Source organism: Diceros bicornis, chromosome 23 (assembly GCF_020826845.1).
Source record: "Diceros bicornis minor isolate mBicDic1 chromosome 23, mDicBic1.mat.cur, whole genome shotgun sequence".
NCBI classification, from domain to species: domain Eukaryota; kingdom Metazoa; phylum Chordata; class Mammalia; order Perissodactyla; family Rhinocerotidae; genus Diceros; species Diceros bicornis.
In genome coordinates, this window is record NC_080762.1 from 2,602,120 (window position 1) to 2,624,920 (window position 22,801).

At 37.0% G+C, this 22,801-nt stretch overlaps 1 protein-coding gene across 1 annotated transcript in view; it reads right to left on the minus strand.

Annotated features, from left to right (window-relative positions):
- The window catches only part of PDE7B (phosphodiesterase 7B), a 299,260-nt gene extending 277,252 nt beyond the window's left edge, over positions 1 to 22,008 (minus strand). The window contains exon 1 of the mRNA XM_058566216.1: positions 21,725 to 22,008. Within this exon, the coding sequence (XP_058422199.1) occupies positions 21,725 to 21,745 (21 nt within the window). The 5' untranslated portion in view covers positions 21,746 to 22,008. The remainder of the gene's footprint in view (positions 1 to 21,724) is intronic.
- Positions 22,009 to 22,801: the final 793 nt, after the last annotated feature.

Genomic DNA, 22,801 nt, shown 5'->3' on the forward strand with positions numbered 1-22,801 from the left:
ACAGCTGAAAACTCAGCAACATAGTAAGCCAGAAGTCAGTAGAAGAAAGAAAACTACCGGATTAAGGAGGGAAATTACTGAGGCAGCAAGAAGGGCTAAGGGAGAGGCCCCGCCGGCAGGCACACTCCGCCTCCCGGCATCTGCACCTGCTGTGCCCTCTGCCGAGGACGTTCCTTCCTCAGGTATCTGCGTGGTTCACTCTCTCAGCTCCTCCAGGTCTTTTCTAACAAGTCACCTGCTCAGTGAGGGCCCCCCAGAACCCCATTTACAATTTCATGCCAAGTCCCCCAACATTCCCTAACTGTCTTCCCCGCTCTCCTTTTTCGTGTAGCGATTATCACTCTCGTCTCTTACATGGGCATCTAGTTGATTGTCTGTGGCCTCCGTTACCTATTTTGCTCACTGCTGAATCTGCAGGTGCCAAGAACCATGTCTAGCTTAGCAGTTTTCCACACATATATGTTGAATGAATGAATGATGTTCTAGCTATTTAGGTGGTGGGTACACAGATGTCTGTCACATCATTCTCTATAGTTTTCTGTACATTTGAAATATCTGCAATTAAAAATTTAAACTTTTTTAATAAAATAAAAATATCTATGTCTACGAATATAAACCAAAGTATTAACAATGGTTATCAATATCTACATTTTCATATTTTTTCCAATTACTTACAACATGTTTATATTGCTTTTACAATTACAAGAAAGATAAACAGAATGCCCTCCAAAATAAATTATATATGCCTAGTTCATACATTTAGTAAATTCTATTATTGTTTTAAAGCACCTATTCTTTTCCAGAATTAGTGAAATTACCAGAACTATATCGTACTACATGAGAGATCATTAAAGAATTCTTCAAAACAGTTTAGGCAAAGAAACTCCATAATAAAAATACTCACAGGACATTGTATTATTTCAGTGAAAAAATTTTTGAGAATATTCTTGGACTCAAATGTTGAATCTAAAAAATCTGGAGACAAAGGGACACTTGAAGGTATTGGGAAGACATCTTTACCCCCATTCTGAGATTTTCATCTGCCGTGTCCTTTTGTGTTTGTGGATAGTTCAGAAATTCAGGTGTGTTTTCCTACAGAGGAAATTTAGAAGTTTGTGACAGAGAAGAGTGAAGGAAGTTAACCAATAGCTGCCACTTACTGACGAGTCACTAGACCAGTTTAGCTCTCGGCCCTGCCCCTCCCTCTGCAAGGTAAGTACAATCACAAGATACCTTCATTTTAGGGAGTGACTGTGCTCATGGACTGTTACCAGAGGGAATTTTTTCATGCATGTAAAATTAATTCAATTAATGCAAGAGTAATTATAGAAAATTAATTGAAATTAGATTATCAAAACACGAATGCACTAGACAAATCACCAAGACGCTAAAATTCTGTTTCGTAGAACCCTTTCATTTATGGAATAAACTACAAACTGAGAAAAATCCTTACTAAGTCCAAGATTATTGCAATCTGATGATTATGAGGTTTTCAAAAACAGAATTTAAGTGAAAGATTTGGATGTGAAGAAAGGAGAAATAGCACATTCACTCAATAGTAATCTGGAGATGGGGAGTATTAACTCAGGTTATGTTTTCCAAAGTTCACGTGCACACCGAGTGCAATTTATTGTGTATTAACTAAGCAGAAAGTTAATAAGTGGGCAGAAAAGGGAAGTTCCAGGTGAAACTACTGTGGGAGACTTCAACCAACGTGTCTGCACAGTTCTTGGTGTCTATACCTAACAGACCTGCATCACACGTGGAATGAATGTGCATTGTGAGACTTTGTTAGGTGGGGAGGATCCACACAACTGGATCTCCTTCCTTGTGTCATCTTGAAACAAAGAGCATTAATCAGACAGAGTACAAAGGAAACTTCTCATTTCTAACCATTTTTAAAGATTCTGTGCGTAACCGCACTTGACAGATTGCATTCATCAGAGGAGCTACAAAAATCGTATGACATGAATATTTTGTGTGCATGGTTTTTGTTTGGCAGTATCTTACGTGAAATCAAAAGTATCCTTGAAAAGACAACAGCAGTATTAGTGTAATGTGGATGGTATGGCATGAGAAAAGTTTAAACAATGTCTTTGTTGGGACGTCATTGATAAAATTAGGAAAACTTAAACAGGAATTCCTCCTGGCTTAGCACACGGAGCAGTGCTAAAAGAGTAAATAATGATTTGTAATGAAATTCTAGATTGCTTTCTAGAGGTAAATTATAAGGATGGTACTGATTATATTTATGTAAGATAAAACTTGCTAAGGCAACTGAACCCTTCTCTGCAACACTCAAGCCCTTAAAGAAAGCTGGAATTAGATCGTTTTTGACGAGTCACTGAGGCATCTCTTGGGAAACACTGGAAGAGCTAATTAGGCAACCTAATCACAGTGTTATTATGAATAGGACTTATTCTGAATTGTTTGATTTAGTTGTTTTCTTTCGAATTTCATTTCTGTTATTATTGCTCCCCATTATTAAAATCCTGCCATTCATATTTTCCTAAGGATGATTTATTAAAATAAAAACTAAAGAGATAGTATGAAGCTACAAGACAACAATAATGATGAACGGTAGTTAATAGTTACTTAGGTCTTTCCACCATATCCACACCACCACACATGAATATATATTTTACATATATATATCAATATATTATATATATATGTATATAATCAACCTATTCTTACAACAACACTGTAAAGGATCCTTTTTTTTTTTTTTGTAAGAAAGATCGACCCTGTGCTAACATCTGCCAATCCTCCTCTTTTTCCTGAGGAAGACTGGCCCTGGGCTAACATCCATGCCCATCTTTCTCCACTTTATATGAGAAGCCTCCACAGCATGGCCTGACAAGCGGTGCGACGGTGCGCGCCCGGGATCCGAACCGGCGAACCCCGGGCCGCGGCAGTGGAGCACGCGCACTCAACCACCTGCGCCACCGGGCCACCCCTGTAAGGGATTCTTGTAGCCAATATAAAATGAAAGGAAACCGAGCCACAGAACAGTCAGTGACCTCCTTGGGACCACAGCCTATGTGAACATCAAAGCCGAGACTAGATTTTCAGCGTCCTCTCGTTCCCCAGGATTCTTTTCCTCAGCTCACATGCCTGTGTTTTCTCCAATCACTGATTGTCTTATACGTAAGTGACCGTGGTGACAGGAGCACCTTTCTCCGCCCCCGGCCACCCCCACCCCATGGGCAGCTCTCTATCCTTGCTTTGCTAGGCCCAAATAAGAGGAAAAGGAAGTGTGTTTCTGGCATCTTAAGAAGTCGTGGCAAATGTTTCCATAAACCTTGTTTCTTGTGTTGCTCAGGGTCGGTGCACTCTTTGACTTGGATTTCATATCCCTGTGGGTTACATAGGCTTCGGTGGACTGGCTGGAACTCAAACTGTCGTAAATAATATAGTGTCTATGGTATAATTCTTTTCTAGTTCTAGATTTTTGTATCAAAACAAAAGTCTTTGTAAATTGGAAATGCCCATACTTTCATGTGAAGGAAAATATATAATAACGGCACAATTTAAAGCAACTGAGCTCTCATTAGGGGCCACACTTAACTATGATTGTGCTAAAAACATTTGAGAGTAAGCAAGGAGCAGCATAATCATACCACAGTTTCTTTGTGCTTCTCTCAAGTATGTATGGAAAATTCCAGTCGTCAGGGTCCGGGTCGGAAGCCTCAGGCCCTCACCGCTGGGAATGTATAAAGAGGTTTTCATGTCTACAGTCTTCTGAAGCAGGAGCTCTGGCCAGGCTCCAGTAGTATAGGCAGTGCCATGTAAAAACCAGATGCGTGCGCATTTGAATCATTTCCTGGCTCCTCTCCTCTCCCAGCCTCTGGATGCTGGTGGAAGGTTTAGTCCTCCTCCTCTTCTATTTACATTGTCTTCCTAGGTGTCAGGGCTCACCCGGTGCCAAGGCTTTAAACAGCATATGTATTGATAAATCTAAGTTCAGCTCTAATCTCTCCTCTGAACACTGCATCTCAAGCTTAACGTATCCTGAACAGAACTACTAACGTCTTCCTGCATCCCCCTTCTCCAACCTCATCCACTATCAATCTTCCCCGTCTTGTCAACGGTACCTGCAGAGATGCAAGCCAGAAGTCTAGAATTCATCAATTGTTCTCCAATGTATTTTATTTCACTGGCATGTACACGATATACACAGTGCTTACTACTGTACCCAATCCTAAGTATACACATGCGCGGGCACACACACACGTTTAATCTGTATAGCAATTTTATAAGGTAGGCACAATTAGCATCACCCTCCAATTTTACAAATGAGGAAACTGAGAACAGGTTACTTGTCCAAAGTTACAAAGCTGGTAGGAGGCTGAGCCAGAATATGGACCCAGAGAGCCCAGTCCAGAAGCTGGGATCACAAGCACTGTGGAGAGCTGGCCCTCCTTTTCGTCCACTCGCCACCCAGGCCCATCTGTCCACTGTCAGATACTCACATCTGAACACTGACCAGCACTCCACTATCTCCGCTTCTATCCAAGCCACCCTCCCCTCTCCTCTGGCCTGCAGTAGCCACCAGCTGCCCGTGACGGCTTCTATACCCCAGGCTGAACGGCCCATTCTCCACTCAGGACCCAGGGTGATCATTTTAAAGCATAAACCAGTTGGTTTCTCTTCTCCGTCTACTTGGTTTCCGAGGCCTCCCATTCACTGTAAGAAGAGTAAAATTCAAACCATGCCCTTCCCCTTCGAGGGTGCACGTGGTCCAGGCCCCGCCTACCCAGGCCCACTGGTCTCCACATCCCCTCCTCTCATTCTGCTCCAGCAGCACTGGCCTGTCTTCTTCCAAACAAGGAAACTTGCTCTCTGCTCGGGACTCAGCCCTGCCCTTTCCTCTGCCTAGACCACTCTCCTTCCAGGTGTCTGCGTGGCTGCCTCTGCCTCATCTCAGACGCAGAGGAGACTCCACTAACCTCCCCGTTGCGTGCCCACATCTCCACTGCTGGCAAGTTGCCTCTCATCACTCTGCCTTATTTTCTTCGTAGCATTTAGCAGTTTCTGAAATGATCTGTTTTGTCTACTTGTTTGTGTGTAAACCGTCAGTCTTCTCTCACTGGGGACGGGGACTCTGCCTTTTCTACTTCTATATCTCCAGTCCCTACACCATATTAGGCCCCCAGATACCTGACGGTTGAGTGAACGAATCCTGGCTCTGTCACTTAAAAGCAGTGACCTTAGACTAAGTATTTAATCAATGGGAGTCTGAGTTTGTTCATCAAAATGGAGACGATCACACCTATATACTGGAGACTTTCTGAGGGTATTTGAAAGATTTAAGCAGAAATTAGAATTTTTTCTCAAGACTAGTGTACATGAATATAATATATTAAAATTTGGGGCTGATTAATAGTTTGTCATATTTAGTTTCACCTCAGTCAGAAAAAGCCTATATCCATCCCAGTTCTAAGATCTAACACAATTACTTATAATTCTAGACTCTATTAATTAAAGAATTAATATTATGTACCAATTATCTGGCTATATACTCCCATATGTGTACATGTATATACACACACACACACACATATACACATGTATATGTATATACATGGTTGAACCACATGAAATTACTGATATTTTACTGTTTGGGGCCAAAAAATGCACATTTCAGTGGCTTGACCTAATATCTCCACCTATTTCTATCTATATCTATCTCTATATATTTACGTGGCCACACACATATGTATACAACCTTGTGAAGCAGGAAAAACAGAATCATCTGATTATTTATCTGAGGCTTTCATAATAAAAAAGTAATTGAGCCAGCCTATTTAAGGTACCTAGGCCAAACTAAACAAGAGAAAATGTAGAATATTGGGCCTAAAATTCAACTTCAGTTAAGCACGTGTAAGCATTCACATGGATTGACTACTGAACAGAGCTCTGAAGCTGCCTGTGCACTAGGCAGAAAGTCAGAGCAGCCCCACCACATTACAATTCTGAGTGTCCATGACAGCCCCCACAAGCAATATTCTTTTTAAGTTGTCTCCACGTATTGATTTGCCAGACCATTCTCTTGATAAAATATAGACACTGGAAGGGGCGACAGTCGAAATATTTAACCACTAGCATGACCAGAGGCACATGATTGGTATGGCCATGCTGGCACCCGGCAGTGGAACAATGGCCCAGGACAAGGATGAGGACACGTAGAACCCTCCGCTATGCGGAACCTGATACTTATCTTGGCCACATGGAAAAACTTCTCCTAGCCTAAAACCCTAATTCAGGCTATGATATCAGAACTCTTTGGAGATAGATGACATAATTTCAGGCCCATTGCACAGTTAGAAAATAATTGAAGTCATCTTGCTTACTCAAGATTGCATGAATAACCTAAAGGCAGGTCAAAGTTACTAGGTTTGTAAATTATTTTTAAATTTAAATTTGACACATTAAGTTAGCTTGAAAATTCATTTATGGATTCCTTTTTGCATTCCTTTAAGGGAAAAACGCTAAACATTTGTTGTGTTAAAAACAATAAACACTCATGTAACTTTTTGCAAGAATTTGAGGAAGTGACAATTAAAAACTGTACTCAACTGCTATTTAGTTACTCAATAGCTTGTAATAACTCTTTGTTATTACTCTATAATGTGTTAAAGCTAAAAATGTCTTTTCAGTGTAAAAATTGATGGAGTAACAAACACATAAAACTTAGTCCTTTGGGTTAAATATTAAGTCAATTTTCCCTATAAAGTATGATATCAATTGAACAAGTAATATTTCATAAAACTTACCACTTATGAATGTGTTTTAACATGTTTTAGCATACATATAGTAATTTATTTGAAAATTATTGAACATTGATTCTTTTTAAATTCGTTTTCTCATTTCTATTTTGAAATGGAAAAAAAAGACCACAATGTATGAAAACTAGAAATATATATCTGTTTGAAAAGCAAATCAATAGAGCAGTATATATCAAGCACATTTTTCTTAACTGTTTAATATTGCTTCTCTACAAAATATTTTTTCAAGCTATTTGTAAATTGCTAGTAAGTAATTAGTGATGGCACTCTAGGTTAAGGACTAAGTATATGGATTTTGCATTTATTAGCTGTAACTTCAAGTTCACCTGTGCTCCAAAGGTACCCTAGCACTGGAAAAACCTGCATAAAGTATTAGGAAAACACAAACACTCAAGAAAAGGCAACAAACTGCCAGAGATGATAGATAAATATACAACAGCGAAGACATGGTTTCCATAATGAGACCAGAATCTGACTGTAGTGTAGCTAAGCTTACTCCTGGATATATTTGGTTTGCAACTATTTAAATAATTAGTTTGCTAATTCCACAGGACATAACTAAAAATAAAATTTTTTGAGTGTTTGTAACACATATGGGCTATCATTTTCATTCAGAGACATTAGATTTGCTTGTATGGAACTATAAACTGTGAAACAATTTAGATAATGGAGAAAGTTGTTAACAGGTCATTGTTAGCTACTCCATATCAGCTACTAGATAAGACAGCATTAGCTTCCATGCACAAAAGCCGTCAATCAAGAATTAAATGACATATTTTGGTAGAAATCTTTGATTGGAAATGTGAGGTGCAGATGAAAAATAGTCTATTACAAATAGTTCTGTGACCTAAGATCACTTTAGGATATTAGCAATCTTCAAAATGATAATGTTTGTCAAAGTACTATTACAATTAATAATTGTAATTATAATAATTATAATTATAATAATTATAAATAAATAATAATTATTATAAAGTAAAGTTATTACTCTGATGACATCGTAGCTCTTTTTTTAAAAAAATTTTACATAATGGTTGTAATGGCCATAGAGAAATATGGAAGGTGAACACATACGTACTTTTATCTACTTAGATCATGATTTTGATGAATACAACTTCCCATTTTAAAATTTATTTTGCATACAAAAGAAAAGACAATAAAATGAAAAAACGTTGAGAATTTACTTCTGGTACATACTGGAGTCTTTTAATACTATATCTGCTATCCTTAATGCTTTCTTCCCTCTCTCTCTTTCCCCATCTTTAAAGAAAACAGTGAAAGGAAAAAAGAAATAGCTGAATAATACTTATTATGTGCCAGTCACTGTTTTAAGCAGGGCGTATATATTCATTCAACACAAAAACAGATTCAGACATCAGGATTATTAGTGCCTCTAGTAACTTGGCAAAAGCAAATGTAAATCCTTTCTGGAGAAAGAGAATATTGCAATAGGCCTCAAGTTATCTCCATATTTTGTATATACAATGTCCAGTGCTCCATCAAAAACACCCAAGCATGTGAAAGACAAGACAATTTGATCAAACCTGGAGCACTAGCAGGCCATAGATAGAGATACTCAAAAGACGTAGATAAAACAGTTACAAAGTCTTTAAAAAATATATATATATAATATATTCAAGAATATGATAACAAGGTTCAGAATTTTGACAGAGATCTAGAAACTACAAAAAGAAAAACCTCTAAAAATTCTAGAACTGAAAAATACTGTAACTGAAGTTAAGAACTCATTTAATGGGGTAAGTGACAGATTAGATACAGCTGAAGAAATAATTAGAAAAATAAAATATTAGAAAATATTGGTCAAAAGAAAATGTCCAAAATGAAGAACAAAGAGACCAAAAGTAAATAATGGGGGTAGAAATATTCAAAGCTTAAGTATACATGTAATTGAAGTCCCATTAAGAATGGTGAGAGTGGGACAGAAGCAATATTAAGAGAGACTATTAATGGTAATTTTCCAAAATTGTTGAGAGATATCGAGACACACATTTAAAAACCATACAAACTTTCATTGGAATAAATGCAAAGAAAACCACGGCAATCATGGTTTAACTACTGGGAATCAAAGATATAAAGAAATAATTACAAATAGTGAAAAAAAGAGAGAACAGATTACTTTTAAAAGACTGATTTCTGACATCAACAGAAACAGTGAAAGTTATAAGACAATGTAATAATGTCTTAAAGTGGAGAGAGAAAATTAACAATCTAGAATTTGGTTCCCAGGAAAAGTGCACATAAGAAAAAAAGATAAAATAAAGACATTTCAGAAAAAAAAATCCCACCAAATCATCAGTATACTAAAGGAAATACTATATGTAATCTCAGAGACTCAGGAAGGAATGAAGAGTATATATGACTACATAAAACCATAATAACAATAATTATTGCTGGACCTAAATTATATAAAATTAAATACCTAAGAATAGCATACAATTCAGGAGAGGTACAAAAGTACCTTAAGGCATTCATTCTAAGGTTCTCAAGTTTCCCACAAAGTGATAAAACTACAAATTTGCATTATACTTTGATTAGGTCAAAGATGCAGCCTGTAACCTCAGTAGTAACCAGTAAAACAATTTAAAGAATGTAAAAATAATAAGCTAATGGGAAAGGGGCAATGGAATGATAAATATACTCAATCCAAAAGATGGCAAGCAAAGAGATAAAAAGAAATGTAGCACAGGAAGGACAAATAGAATGCACACAGTAAGTCAGCATATTTAAACTCAAATATGTCACTATTATGTTAAATTTAAAAGGACTCAGTACTCCACTGAAAAGACAAATATAATCAGATTGAATGATAAAACAACATTTACTCATTTGCTGCTGGTAAAGAGACACATCTAAAACATAAACGTATAGAAAATTTAAGAAACTAGAAGAATGGAAAATGATAAGCCATGCAAACAATAACTAGTGGAAAGCCAGTTGTACAAGTTTTAGTATCAGTCAAAGTAGAATTGAAGGCAAAAGCATTAATAGAGAGACAAAAAGAGATGTTTTATTACGACAAAAGTTTCGATTTTATACCAGGAAGATATAACAGTTCTAAATTTGTATCTAACTAAGTATTTCTCAACATTTTTTCCATTATCATCCTATCCCCTTAAGAAGGCTTTTTAGATATGTTTTTCCCCAATCATCTCCTCCCAAGAAATTTTAATACCACATATACTACATCTCAGTTTATGTACTGAGTCTCTGTGGAGGGCCATAGACCATTGTGATATATAAGGATTTTTTTGCTTCCCAAGAACCAATTATCACCACTCACTGTGAAGGTATGATCCAACACAGCATTAAAATATTAGTTTATCAGTTTAAACTATATAAAAATTCTGATATTTAAGCATTTTATCTATAAAAATGGCAATTTCATATTGTTAACACTAAAAGGAAAAATAGGCAAATCTACAATTATGGGAGAGTTGTTAACGTATTTCTTTCAGTAACTAATAGAAACAGAAAAAAAATCAGTAAAGGTATAGAAGATATGAATAACACAATTAAGAAATTTTCTGATTGACATATAGAGAGCAATATGTCTCTATTGCTAACAACAACAGAATAAACATTCATCTCAAGTCCATGTGAAACATTTACAAAAGTTGACTGCATATGGGTCACGCATACAAACTGTGAAGATCTAAGTCATATGCGGTACTATCTATGACCAGTAGAATTATACTAGGAAACAATGACAAAAAGATAACTTAAAAAATCCCCATACATTTGAAGATTAATAAATGTACTTCTAAATAATCTATGGATCCAAAAAGAAATAATAATTGAAATTATTTTGAGTTGATAATGGAAACAGTACATTTTGGGATGCAGCTCACATTGTTAGAGGAAAATTTATTGCTTTAAATGTATATATTCAAAAAGAAGAAAGACCAAAAAGTAATGAGCAAAAAAAAAAAAAAAAAAACCATGAGAAAATAGAAAAAAAATCCTCAGCAAATAAACCTAAAGAAAGGAGAAAGAAGAAAATACTAAAGGACTGAAATTAATAAAAGCAGACAACAAATACACATAAATAAAGAGGATTTAAAAAGTCAAAAGTTATTTTCTTGAAATATCTAATAAAATTGATAACCCACATGGCAAAACTGTTGGAGGAAAAAAGAAATGGCACAGTAAACTAATAGCAAGAATTAAAAGTGAGACTAATATTAAAACAGGGTAGTATGAATAACTTCATGTTAATAAATTCCAAATTTAGATAAAATAGATAAGACCTAGAAATATATAACTCACCAAAACTGAAAATAAAAGTAGAAAATCTGAATAGCCCATAAAAATTAGTAGAATTAAAGCTATAACTAAAAACTCGTCCACAAAATATTCCAGGACCAGATAGATTCATTTACAATTTCTAACAAATATTTAAGGTAGAAATAACAGGAATTTATGTAAATTTCCCCAAAGTGGAATCTTGATAAGGTCGTTACCAGAAAGGATAATTTTAGGCTAATTTTTTCATCAACATACTTCCAAAATCCTATAAATTATTAGCAATCCAGAAACAAGGTAATAAGAGATTTAAAAAAAATAATAACATATTGTGATCAAATTGGGATTATTCCAGGAATTCAAGTTTGATTTGACATGACAAAATCAATCACCATCACAATAGAATAAATAGAGAAAAATCATATAACAGATACCAGAAAGAACATTTCATAAATTAACAACTTACTGAAAATCCTAGCCAGTACAGTAAGACGAAGTTATCAATATTGAAAAAGAAGATATATAACTGCCAATATTCTTGGATAGCATGATCACCTACATAGAAAAATCCAAAAAATCTACAGATAAATTATTAGAATTAATAAGTGAGTTTAGCAAGGTTGCTGATAACAAATTCATGGACAATAATAAATTGTTTTTCTATGTATTAGCAACAAAAAGTTGAAATTGAAGAGAGATAACATTTAGAATAGCATCAAAATACTAAGTGCTTAGTAATATATCCAGCAAGGAATGTGTAAAATGACCACAAAGCAAGCTAGAAGATAGTATTGAGAGAAATTAACAAAGACCTAAATAAATGGAGGGATATACTACCTTCAAGAATAAGAAGACTCAGGAAAGATGTCAATCTTCCCAAATTGATCAATATCCCAACAATGTTTTGTTTTTTAGGGAGGAATCTTAAGTTAATTCTAAAATTTATATGAAAACGCGGAGAACCAAGAATGACCAAAATGATCTTGAAGAAGAAGAAGAAACCAGGAGATTTTAGCAATGGGTGAAAATATTTGTAACATAGCAATCAGAGGTATCAAAATATATAAAGAATTCCTATAAATTTATATATAAATGATTTGATTAGACATTTGACAAAGAGGATATTTACATGGCCAATATACATGTGAAAAAGTGCTCAAACTCATTAATAATCAGGGAAATGCAAAGTAAAACCACAATAAGCTATCACTCCACACCTACCGAATGCTAATACGTAAGGTTAGTGAGGAAGTAAACTGTCATACATTGTTGTTGGGAGTGTAAATTATCTTAACCACTTTGAGCAATTTTGAATTTTCTACTGAAGTTGAACATAAACATTCTCTGTGGCCCAGCAAATTATTCCTAGGTATATGCTCCAGAGAAATACATACACATGTGCGCCAGAGACTGGTGAAGAATACTCAGGCCAGCACTGTTCGTAATAATAAAAACTAGACGCAACTCAAATATTTTTTCACAGTAGAATGTGTGAATAAATTGTTGCATATTTGCAACAATTATGCAATAATTGCAATATTGAAATATGCAATAATGCAATAATGAAAATAAACAAAATACAGCTAGACGCAACAACCTAATGAATCTGAAGATACAATGGTGAATGAAAGAATGGAGGAGGCGTGATGGGATTTTTGAGGTCGCAATAATGTAATTGTGTTCTATTTCTTGGCTTGGGTAATGGTTGACACTGAGGTTCACTTATGACAAGTGAACCATTCTGTACATTTCTATGTCATATATTTTTCTGTAGGTGTGCTATAGTTTAATACAGAAAGTTAAAAATAACATAAAAACTATATTTCTCTTAAATGTTTAAAGCACTCAACAGCACTGTATGCAAAAATAGTTATAATTCCGTGAAATAATTTTTATAACTTGTAAGCAAATAGTACCAGTTGATACACACACATGATGCTCACTGTCTTTCATACACTGTTCTAAGTGCCTTACAAATAAAACTCAATCTTCTCAACAATCGTATAAGGCAGATACTATGAACACCTTCATCTTATAAATAAGTAGAGTGAGGCCCACAGAGATTACGTAACTTGCTCAGAGTCATGGAGCTAATAAGTGAACCACAAGGAATGGTGCCAACTTCTGCACCGTTCACCAGTACCCTGTACTGCCTCCCGAAACTTCAGAAGTTTAAAGTGTCAGATTCATCTGTTGTGAACGCATTTAAAATGAAACAATGTTGTTCCTCTATACATTGGAACCTCCTCTGTATATACATATTGAGTAGAGTGCTTTAACATTTTGAAACAGATATTTTAATGTTTTGTATAAATATTAAAAAAATATTTTCTAACTCATCCTTAGAATAATTGAAGGTGGATTTTAAACATATAAAAAGAGTTAAAGATCGTCATTAAAAAAGCTGGGGTTGAATACCAACTCTATTAGCTGTAACTTTTCTGGACCTCAATTTCCTTTCCTTTAAAATGGGCACAACTAACCCTTCCCTAACAGGATGCTCTCAGAAAGAAGTGACTTGACATTTGTGTTACGAGCTAAGTGACTCATTACATGTAAAAACAGATCCATCAGCACAGCATTAAATCTTAGAAATTTTAGAACCTAAAGGTACCTCACTTTAAATTTCCATTTTACAGACGTGAGAGTCAAAAATGCTAAATAACTAGCCAAAAGAATTACTCTTAGTAAGACCAGCATCTGGAACTTGAACTCAGGGCTTTAGGTTACAAGTTCAGTGCTCCTTGAAAAAAGTTTGATCCTTACTTTTTTCTTCCTGTTTTCCCTTCTCTCCCTCCACATAAAATACAGAAACTGAATTTTTAAAAATTGTATATTATTGCCATTTAATTCAATAAATGCATTTGATTTATTTCTTTTTTAATGATTTACATTAAAGGAGACATTTTAATTAGGCTGTGTTCTCCAACTTGCTGTTTTTTTGACACGTATGCTATGTAAAAAGCTTTTCTATACATTTGTCTTCAAGTTTGGGAAGGTCTCTGCCCTCAATCCCTCTCTCATGTGCCCACAAACAGGCACGTGGGCGCAACATATTAATGAAATAGAAAACATTTCTCCATTATTTTATTTATAAACCATTGAATTATTTTTAAATGATTAATAATTTTTTAATAATTAAAAGAGATTTATAGACTAGAGTTTAGAATGTTGGTTCTGGTCATTCGAACTGCTATCACACACATTTCTGTCTGTTTTATATTTACCTCTTTTGTTTTACTTTAAGTTAAAGATTATTCTTTACTCCAAACACAATAATAAAGGTCTAGAAAAATAGAAAATAAAAATTACTAAATGATTAAAGTAACTAATACTTATATTTTCCAAATCAAACTAAAAACCAAATTGAAATTGGTTTCGTTTAGTTGAAAAAGCAAGAACTAGTCTTAAAGACATGGAAATATACTATATTTCCATCACATGGAAAACAACTTTTTTCTTAAATTTAATGACCTTTCCTAAATCAAGGCCTTCTTTAGACTCTATTACTGCAGCATCTCCATTTACGAGAGTGCTCTACACTTTGGTGAATGACTGAGTTCTTTCATCTGACTAGACCCAGCTGGCAAGTGGCATAATGAGAAAGGAAAATGAAAGTCTTTTTTTTTCTCCTGAAAAACCAAGAAATGATAACTCATATTCAAACTGAAGCATTAGTTGCTTGTATTACTGCACAAACTACACATCTTAATACAAATAGTTTGTACTGTTTTGTGAATAAATGATAATACAGTATATTTTAATTTTAAAAGTTTTTCTATGATGTGTGGTTTCCCTAAACACTATTTGGATAAATATAAATGCATATTTAATTAATTTGAAAAATTAAACCAAACTGACCAATTCTAAAACAGAAAATTTAGTTAAAACGTTCAAACCAATAAAATATGTACAGTAAAATATATATATCCCGTTTATGGAGAAAGATCTCAAATAGCTGGGCATGCGACGGGACAAAAAGTTCTCCTACACACATGTAAATTGGGAGGAAGTTGGGGCTGGAGCAAGCGCTTCGTTCTGACCGTGAGGAGGCTGTGCCCAGCGATGAGGGGCCCACAGTCGCTCCAGCAGCAGCGATGGGCTACCACCTCCTCCCTTCCAGGACTCCAGCCGGGTGCTGCTGCTCTCCCAGCGGGGTCAGAGGCGCATGGGAGAAACTCAATAGCACTGAAGGAAGAAGCTAGTGCAGCAAATTAGAAACAAAATAGAACTCTTTCTTCTTCTACTTTCTAATTTTCCTCTCAACTTTAAATGTCACACAATAATAAATAAATATTCATAATTTTTTTCAATTGAATATGTAATAATTTATGGAGAGAAAAGTCGAACAATGCTAAAGTATATGTATATATATATATGAAAAGTAAGCTTTGCTCCCATCCCATACTCAAAGTTCTCCTCTCAGAGGCATCCATTGTTCAAGTTTTAATCTGAATTTCCAGAAATTTTCTCGGTGTATGTGAATGTGTATATGTAGTTATACAAATGTTAACACATCTCTTTTTTCACTTAATACATCTCGAAAATCATTCCAGATTTGTGCATGTAGATCTATTTCATTCTTTTAAATAACTATATGATATTCCACTGTATAGATTTAAAATAACGTATTCAACAACTCACCTATTATTGGGTTCAGGTAGTTTCTGATTTTTTATATTACAAACAATGCAAAAATAAACATAATTTGATATGTTCTTAGACTAAGATATACTAGGGTCAAAGAATGTAAAACATTGACCATTTGGTGTCTTTAGATATCAAATTTTGACCAATTCTGGCATATGTTAACCTCCTTATATCTACACTTGGGTCCATGGAAACACCCCTCATGCCAGACTAGCCCTGGACACCACCTCCCATCCCAGGCGAAAAGAGGAATATTTTTAGAACCCAAAACGCTTAAATATCCTTAGGTACATTTGAGTCATGTATAAACTCCTCTTTTATGAGTCTGAAACAGTGGACAGGTAATGATGATTTTCATCACATAGAAAGGATATTTGATGTATTTCTTACTTATATGTTAATTACGACAATGTGAAACACAAAACGTATTAATAAGAAAACCATCTGAGCAGGAATTTTAATAAAAGATTTTATGTGAATTCACCAACCACTAGAAAGGAAAAACTAAGACAATCCGAATCTTACAAAAAGAAACTCCATCAAAATCTCATTACCAATCTTAATTTTTTCCATCTTCCCCTTACAAATACAAGAGAGGAGGGGAGGGAGAGAGGAAGGAAGGAAGGAAGAAAAGAAGGAGGGAAAGAAGGAAGGAGGGAAGGAGGGGAGCAAGCTGAAATGTACAACACACACTTTCTTTACTGGCATATTGGCTAAGGCTGTTATTGTCATACTTCTATACTGTATGCAAATAAATGTATAAAGCATCCATGAAGGGATTTAGATTTTCAGAATATTGGGATATTTGTACAGTAGCATATTAAGAATTATATACTGCTTAATAGATTTCTGAGTGTTTTGTGTCATGCTATTTTTAGGTTTATCGGAAACTATAAACTCTGGTCCCTATTCTCCACGCGTAGGCTGTTAACTGTAAGCCCTCTCCCAGAGGAGATGCCAGCAGGCATGCTCTGACCCAAGGAGGACCCACCAGTGCCTGGATTTGGGTAACTGAATAGCATCAAATCCCACCCCTAGAATGAGGCAGCCGCCCTGTTCCATTGGGGCGAGGCCTCAGAGCAGATACTCAATGGACAACCAGTTCACCAAAAATGTGTCTCCTGAGGACTCCTCCAACTCAGTTATCTGCATGTTTTCAGTTATTCTTTATAGAACCAGAATTGGAATGGAGGAGATACTAAGTGAAATAATGTAGATAATCTAGGACAATGATTGGCACTTAGGAAAAAGACACTTGTCGTGTAACACTGAAGTCCCCAGCTGCAATGAACGCAGGACACGCCCCTTCCTGTCTGAAGGGTGCTCCAGCCACCGAGTCTCACATCAGCCCCTTACAAGAGAAATGAGGCTAGGATGGGGGACTTTCCCTGGGGAGCAGTAGTCCTCCTGGGGAGAAACTTTCCCAAACCCAGGACCTTGTTTTGTTTTTGTTTTCCTTTGGTAGTGAGAGTATTTTGGAGGTGAAATCATGTAAATTTGGATAACTGAGTAAAGGTAAACTATAAAGGGAAGTGGTAGAAATAAAGGATGGGAGAGGTGGAAGAAAAAAACACATTAATGCTATTGAGTCAATATTAGTCTTGTCAGGGTGAAGCACGGAATTTGGAAAGGAAAAAGGCATCCTAGAAGGATTCCAACAGCCTCATTTTAAAGATGAGGGAACTGAGGCCTCCAAAGTTTAAGAAATTTGCCTTAACTCACACAGGTTGTCTCTGGAAGTTCTGAGCCACTAGGTGAGGTTTCCTGACACCGAGGCCATTTCCCACGACACCACATTGCATCAGTGTTCAAGCCCATCACAGCTGTGGACCTTCTTGCTGGTACTCAGGGCTGCTGGCTTCTGGGACTACTGTCCCACGTCTCCAAGGACTCCTGCTCTCTCTAACTGCTAGGGGTTCCAAGTTCAAATGATGATGGAGAAGACGCCAATGATTTAATTGACCATCTCAGGCCTGCAAAGTAGTTTAATCAACCAATGGGAAAATTTTGGCTCTCTTTAACATTATAATTTTTAAGAACACCATTACAAATATATTATTTCAGAAGAATGACAATGCCTTCAGTTGATCATATTAAAGATCATAATAATAGAAGTAAATATGCATATAGATAGAAAATTTAGTTTTTTTCTTGAATTCCAATTTGCATAAACTCACCTCTTCTGTTTCATTTTTATTCATCACCACCTCCCTCCCAAACTCTCCTTTGTTCCTCCCTTTCTCTGCACAGACTCCACTATTTGTTTCTATGTTCAACCAGAATATAAGTTTCCTGAAGCTAGAAATTATAGCTTATCTATCTATCTTTTTCTTTTTTTTTTTTTTTTGGTGAGGAAGACTGGCCCTGAGCTAACACTGTTGACAATCTTCCTCTTTTTGCTCGAGGAAGACTGGACCTGAGCTAACATCTGTGCTAATCCTCCTCTATTTTGTATGTGGGATGCTGCCACAGCGTAGCTTGATGAGCAGTGTGTAGGTCCATGCCCAAGATCCAAACCCATGAACCCGGGGCTGCTGAAGCGGAGCATGCGAACTCAACCACTACACCACCAGGCCTGCCCCTTATCTATCTTTTTATTCACTTCACCTCAACAGGCCTACCCCTTGACCTGTTGAAAGCACACAGTAATGTTTTCTGAATAAAGGTTTGACACTTTCACATGTATATATAAATGCAATTTTTTAAAAACTCCAATTTGAGAATAACTATAAAAAGTTTGATCTACAAAAGATTGTTAGAAATAATTCAATACAACCAGTTGCTTTGACAGATGATGAAACTGAGGTCAAGAGTAAGCAAGTGGCTCAGAGCCAGCCAACCAGTAGGAGCCTGGGTGGGGATGCCCACCCTGTCCCCTGTGTCTGTCTGCTGCTCTTTTCAGTGTGTTCCATGCAATCACTTTCCACATACAAATTAAATCATTCAGATATTGAAATGATAGGAAGGTATAAATGCCCTGATTATGCACTAGAACTCTGACACACTGCACTCTCTGTATTCAAATCTCCAACAACCCCTGGGATGTAGTAGGTATTCAGTCAGTTTGGGTTTCTACATCCCTTTTTTCCTTCTCTCCCCCAAACTTCCACATCAATCACTTTAAAGATTGCTGACATACCAAGTGTGCATTATCTCACAAATCAAAGTTAGCGTGTTGACAAAGCCATCTACGATGCTTGTAGAAACCAATGGTACTGACCCCAAGGCTGCTCTCATGTGAATGATGGAAGTGCTCCCCAAGGTGCATTCTTGGGAGAAAAGGGGATGCCCATGGGGATGCTCTGAGGGGAAATGGGGATGCCCATGGGGACGCTCTGAGGAGAAATGGGAATGCCCATGGGGAAGCTCTGAGGAGAAATGGGAATGCCACCATGGGGAGGCTCTGAGGAGAAATGGGGATGCCACCATGGGGAGGCGCCAATAGAGAGGGTCTCATTGCATTTCCAAATGCCATGTCCTTTCTTCCTCAGCCAGATATGCCTCCAAGAAGAAAGATTCCTACTTGTCTGTAGACTTCTTTGGGATACACAAGTTGAATCCATAGGATGGTGGATTCTTTGGATAAGAATTTCTGTACATCAAGGGCCTCCCAATAAGTTATCTACCTCCCCTCACAAGTTACCCCCCAAAAGTCAATGTGAGTTGAACCACTTAGAATACCTGTTAGCTTCTGCATAAGTCATTCTCAAGTCTACTCTGATTCTTAATTTTGACGGTTCTCTTTAATAGAATGAAGCCTTTTAGTCTTGTTTGGGATTAGTTTACCGCTTAATAAATTCTTTCCAACACTATGTTCTGTGAGTCAACAAGCAGCTTCCCCTGTGATTTGAGCCTGGCTAACAACAAATAGAGTTTAGAAGACTGAGGGCCAGGCAGAGGCATTTTCCAGGTGGTGCATTCCCACTTTGAAGAAGCTTGATCATTTTACTTTTGTGTCTGTTTGAGTAACATGTCCTTTGGCTGAAAATAACACAAGTCAACTTTTGGAATGCCCTCCTCTGTACCACTGATGTGTTGACTTCTAGATTATATTTTAGGCTGGACTAACACCAAAAACATGTTTCAAAGACAGTTGAAAATGCCAAACTTGAAAATCATTTAAATAATTTAAAGTATATGAAGAGTAGTGAATTCTCAGCCAACATTTTAACTAAGTATTTATTGAGAACCAACAATGGGTAGCTTTGTGCTGAATACCATGTAAGGCATTAAAAGATGTATTGGTACAATTATTTTCCCTAAGCTGATGTCTGTTCCTAACACATCTTGAATTTTTCCACCCTTGCCCTTAGTAACTTGATTCGAAAAAGAGTTTCTCCCAGCTAGTTTGCTGACGTATAGTCACCACCGATTTTGTCTCATGCTGTCCAACCAACTCAGTACGGTCTGAAATCGGACAGCTTAAAGTGTCAGGTAAAAATCCTTATAAAGAGGATACAGATTTTGGAGTTGCAAATAGTTAACTTTGGGCTTCTGCTTGAGACAAAAAGTGACTTCATTTTATTAGAGAAAATGTCAGTCAAGACGTAACTACTGACACCCGTCTTTGTTTTGCCAGCCAGTAATAAAAGCTAGAGCAGGGGAATGGAGGAGCTGCTGCTAGTATTTCAACACACAAAGTCCTTGTTCCCACTAGGCGCTGCAGAAAAGCATCGTCCGTTCACTGCACATCCTCTGCATTTCGCAGCTAATATTTTTGCAGTTTTTAGCTTGCTACATTATAGTCTTATGCAGTTAATTTTGTTAACCCTTTGAAATGCACTGTTTGATACCTTGCTTAATATTACTGCTAACATGACCCAGTTTTTACATTTCTATTTCTCAATGTTGAGCATAGAAACCTTTAAAAAAAAAATCAAGTAAGAAATTTTGGAAACAAAGTAATGGCTTCAAGTAATCCTGTCTTATTTGCTATTGCATAACTTTGAGAAGGGTAATAAGGAAATCCATGTTAACCATATATTACTTGAATTACTTTTATAAAATTGACTCTGGATTGGAATGATTTTTAGCAGGGGTCCCCCTCAACACGTAACAACGACGTGTCTTTGAAATCAACAGCAGCCCAGCGTTATCTGCCTGCTTCCTGCAGCATTTAGCGTGTGCACTGTACATGAATGCATATGCCTGCCCCCGGGGCAAAGAGCTTTCCTTGAACATTTTCATAGTCACTCTGGCTAAAGCACATGAAGAAGAGAATCGACAGATGATTAATTAGTCCCCAGGCTCAATCACTTAAGTCTCTAATTAAATATCTCACTCTGCTTTCAACTATTGTAGGAAAAGATAATTAGCATATTTCCAGCGCTAATACAGAAGTTTTTATTTTCCTTTATAAATAATATCTAAATCATCAGTCATATAACTCAGTGCCTGCATCTCCCCTGCTGACTTGTAAATCCAGAACATTTTTAAAAAATGCAACAAGGCGATAAAGTGCATTTTCCTCAAGAATACATTTTTCTGACACACGTTCTACAGGTTTTTCTACCTTCAATCTCATTATCACCTTCTTCCTCTCTCCCTGCTATTGCTTCCCCTTGAGTCTGCTATCAACCAACAAGACAAACTCAAGAAAAAAGCCGATCTCCTTCTTCCCTGCTCCGCAACCCGCACCAATCTCTTTACCAATATTTTCCCATCCTGCCCTACCGAAAAGAAAAATGACCCAACTCTAAAATTTACACTGGAGAAGAAATAATGCATTCACTTAAAAAAAAAAAAAAAGCAGTCCTCCTCCATGGGGGCTCAAAGTGCAGTGAAAATGCCAGAGTCCCTCCTTGGGCTGATTGGAATGAAACGGTTAATTCAGGGTAAGTGATAATGTGTAGTCAGTTCGCCTAGAAAAAGGAAGGAAATTCAAAAGCTGGTTGCTGTAGTAACCATCACAGACCAAAAAATACATATGTCCAGGTTCATTTTAAATAAAACTCCTGCTATCTCTCTGGGATTCTGTTCTCAAGAAAAATGAGCTTGCCGCTTAAATTCGTTGTACCTACCTCAACCATTAAACAAGACATTTAACCATAGTGGCAGTTCTGTGACCTTTGAATGCCGTGAAATCTCTGAGCGGTGCTGCTCGGTCATGAAGACTTGTGCTGCAGAATCCAGCAACTTCATCCAGGATTAGGAATATAATTAAGTGAAAAAAAAAAAAAAAGAAAGAAAGAAACACGAAAGCACACAGAGCGATCGAGAGAGAAGGAAGGTGGAAAGAGTCTCTCTGGGCGAGTCCACCACTTTTCTCCCAGACAAGTGCTGGACGGGAGCCGAGGCTGCTGCAGTGCCCAGACCCACCGACTGGCTGGGGGAGCAGGCGGCCGGCCTGCGAGGCTGGGAGGTGCTGTCAGTTGCCACAGGCAAGGGGAAGCAGAGACCAATCGGCTTCAACTCTGGCAGCTTACTGGAGTGGAGCCTTTTCTGTTTGTTTCCTCATTTCAAGAGTGACGTCAAAGGGTTTAGTTTTTCCTCTGCATGTGCTATTAATTTTAAAGTGCTGTGCTATGGGAAGAATGCCTGTGTGCCTGTGGTTAGCCTGGGCACCTCACTCTCAGGAGAACCCAAGAAACATTTTCTAGATTCAGGAATAAATCTTTAAAATTTAAAAAACCTTGCAGCTAGGTGTATCAACAAAACAAAAACAAAAAATAGACAAAAATCCCTGAGCTAAATAATAGCAGCAAGATTTATACTTTTTCCAAATGTGAGTGTATGTACATATGCTCACTTCACAGCTGTTGCTTATTTTTGAACTAATTCATTTTTACCCTTACCTAAAAATGAGTCATTAATTAACCTTTTAGCCATGTATGCAGAATTGCACACGTGAGCTGGTGAACAACGCTATGTGCCGTCAGAAACAGAGATCGTGTTTATCTGCCAACCCCTGCTCTTCCTTCTCCCCTCCAGCTTCCGTGGTGAAGTGTGGGGACCACTCACGCTGAGAGAGCCCTCCTGCACCCCCACAGGGAGCCCTTCAAGAAGGAGGCACAGGGACGCCCTGCAGGCAGCCTGGGTCTCAGCACGCCCTCTCACACAGGATGTGAAGGCACAGTGGTCTAGGGACACTTCCCCTC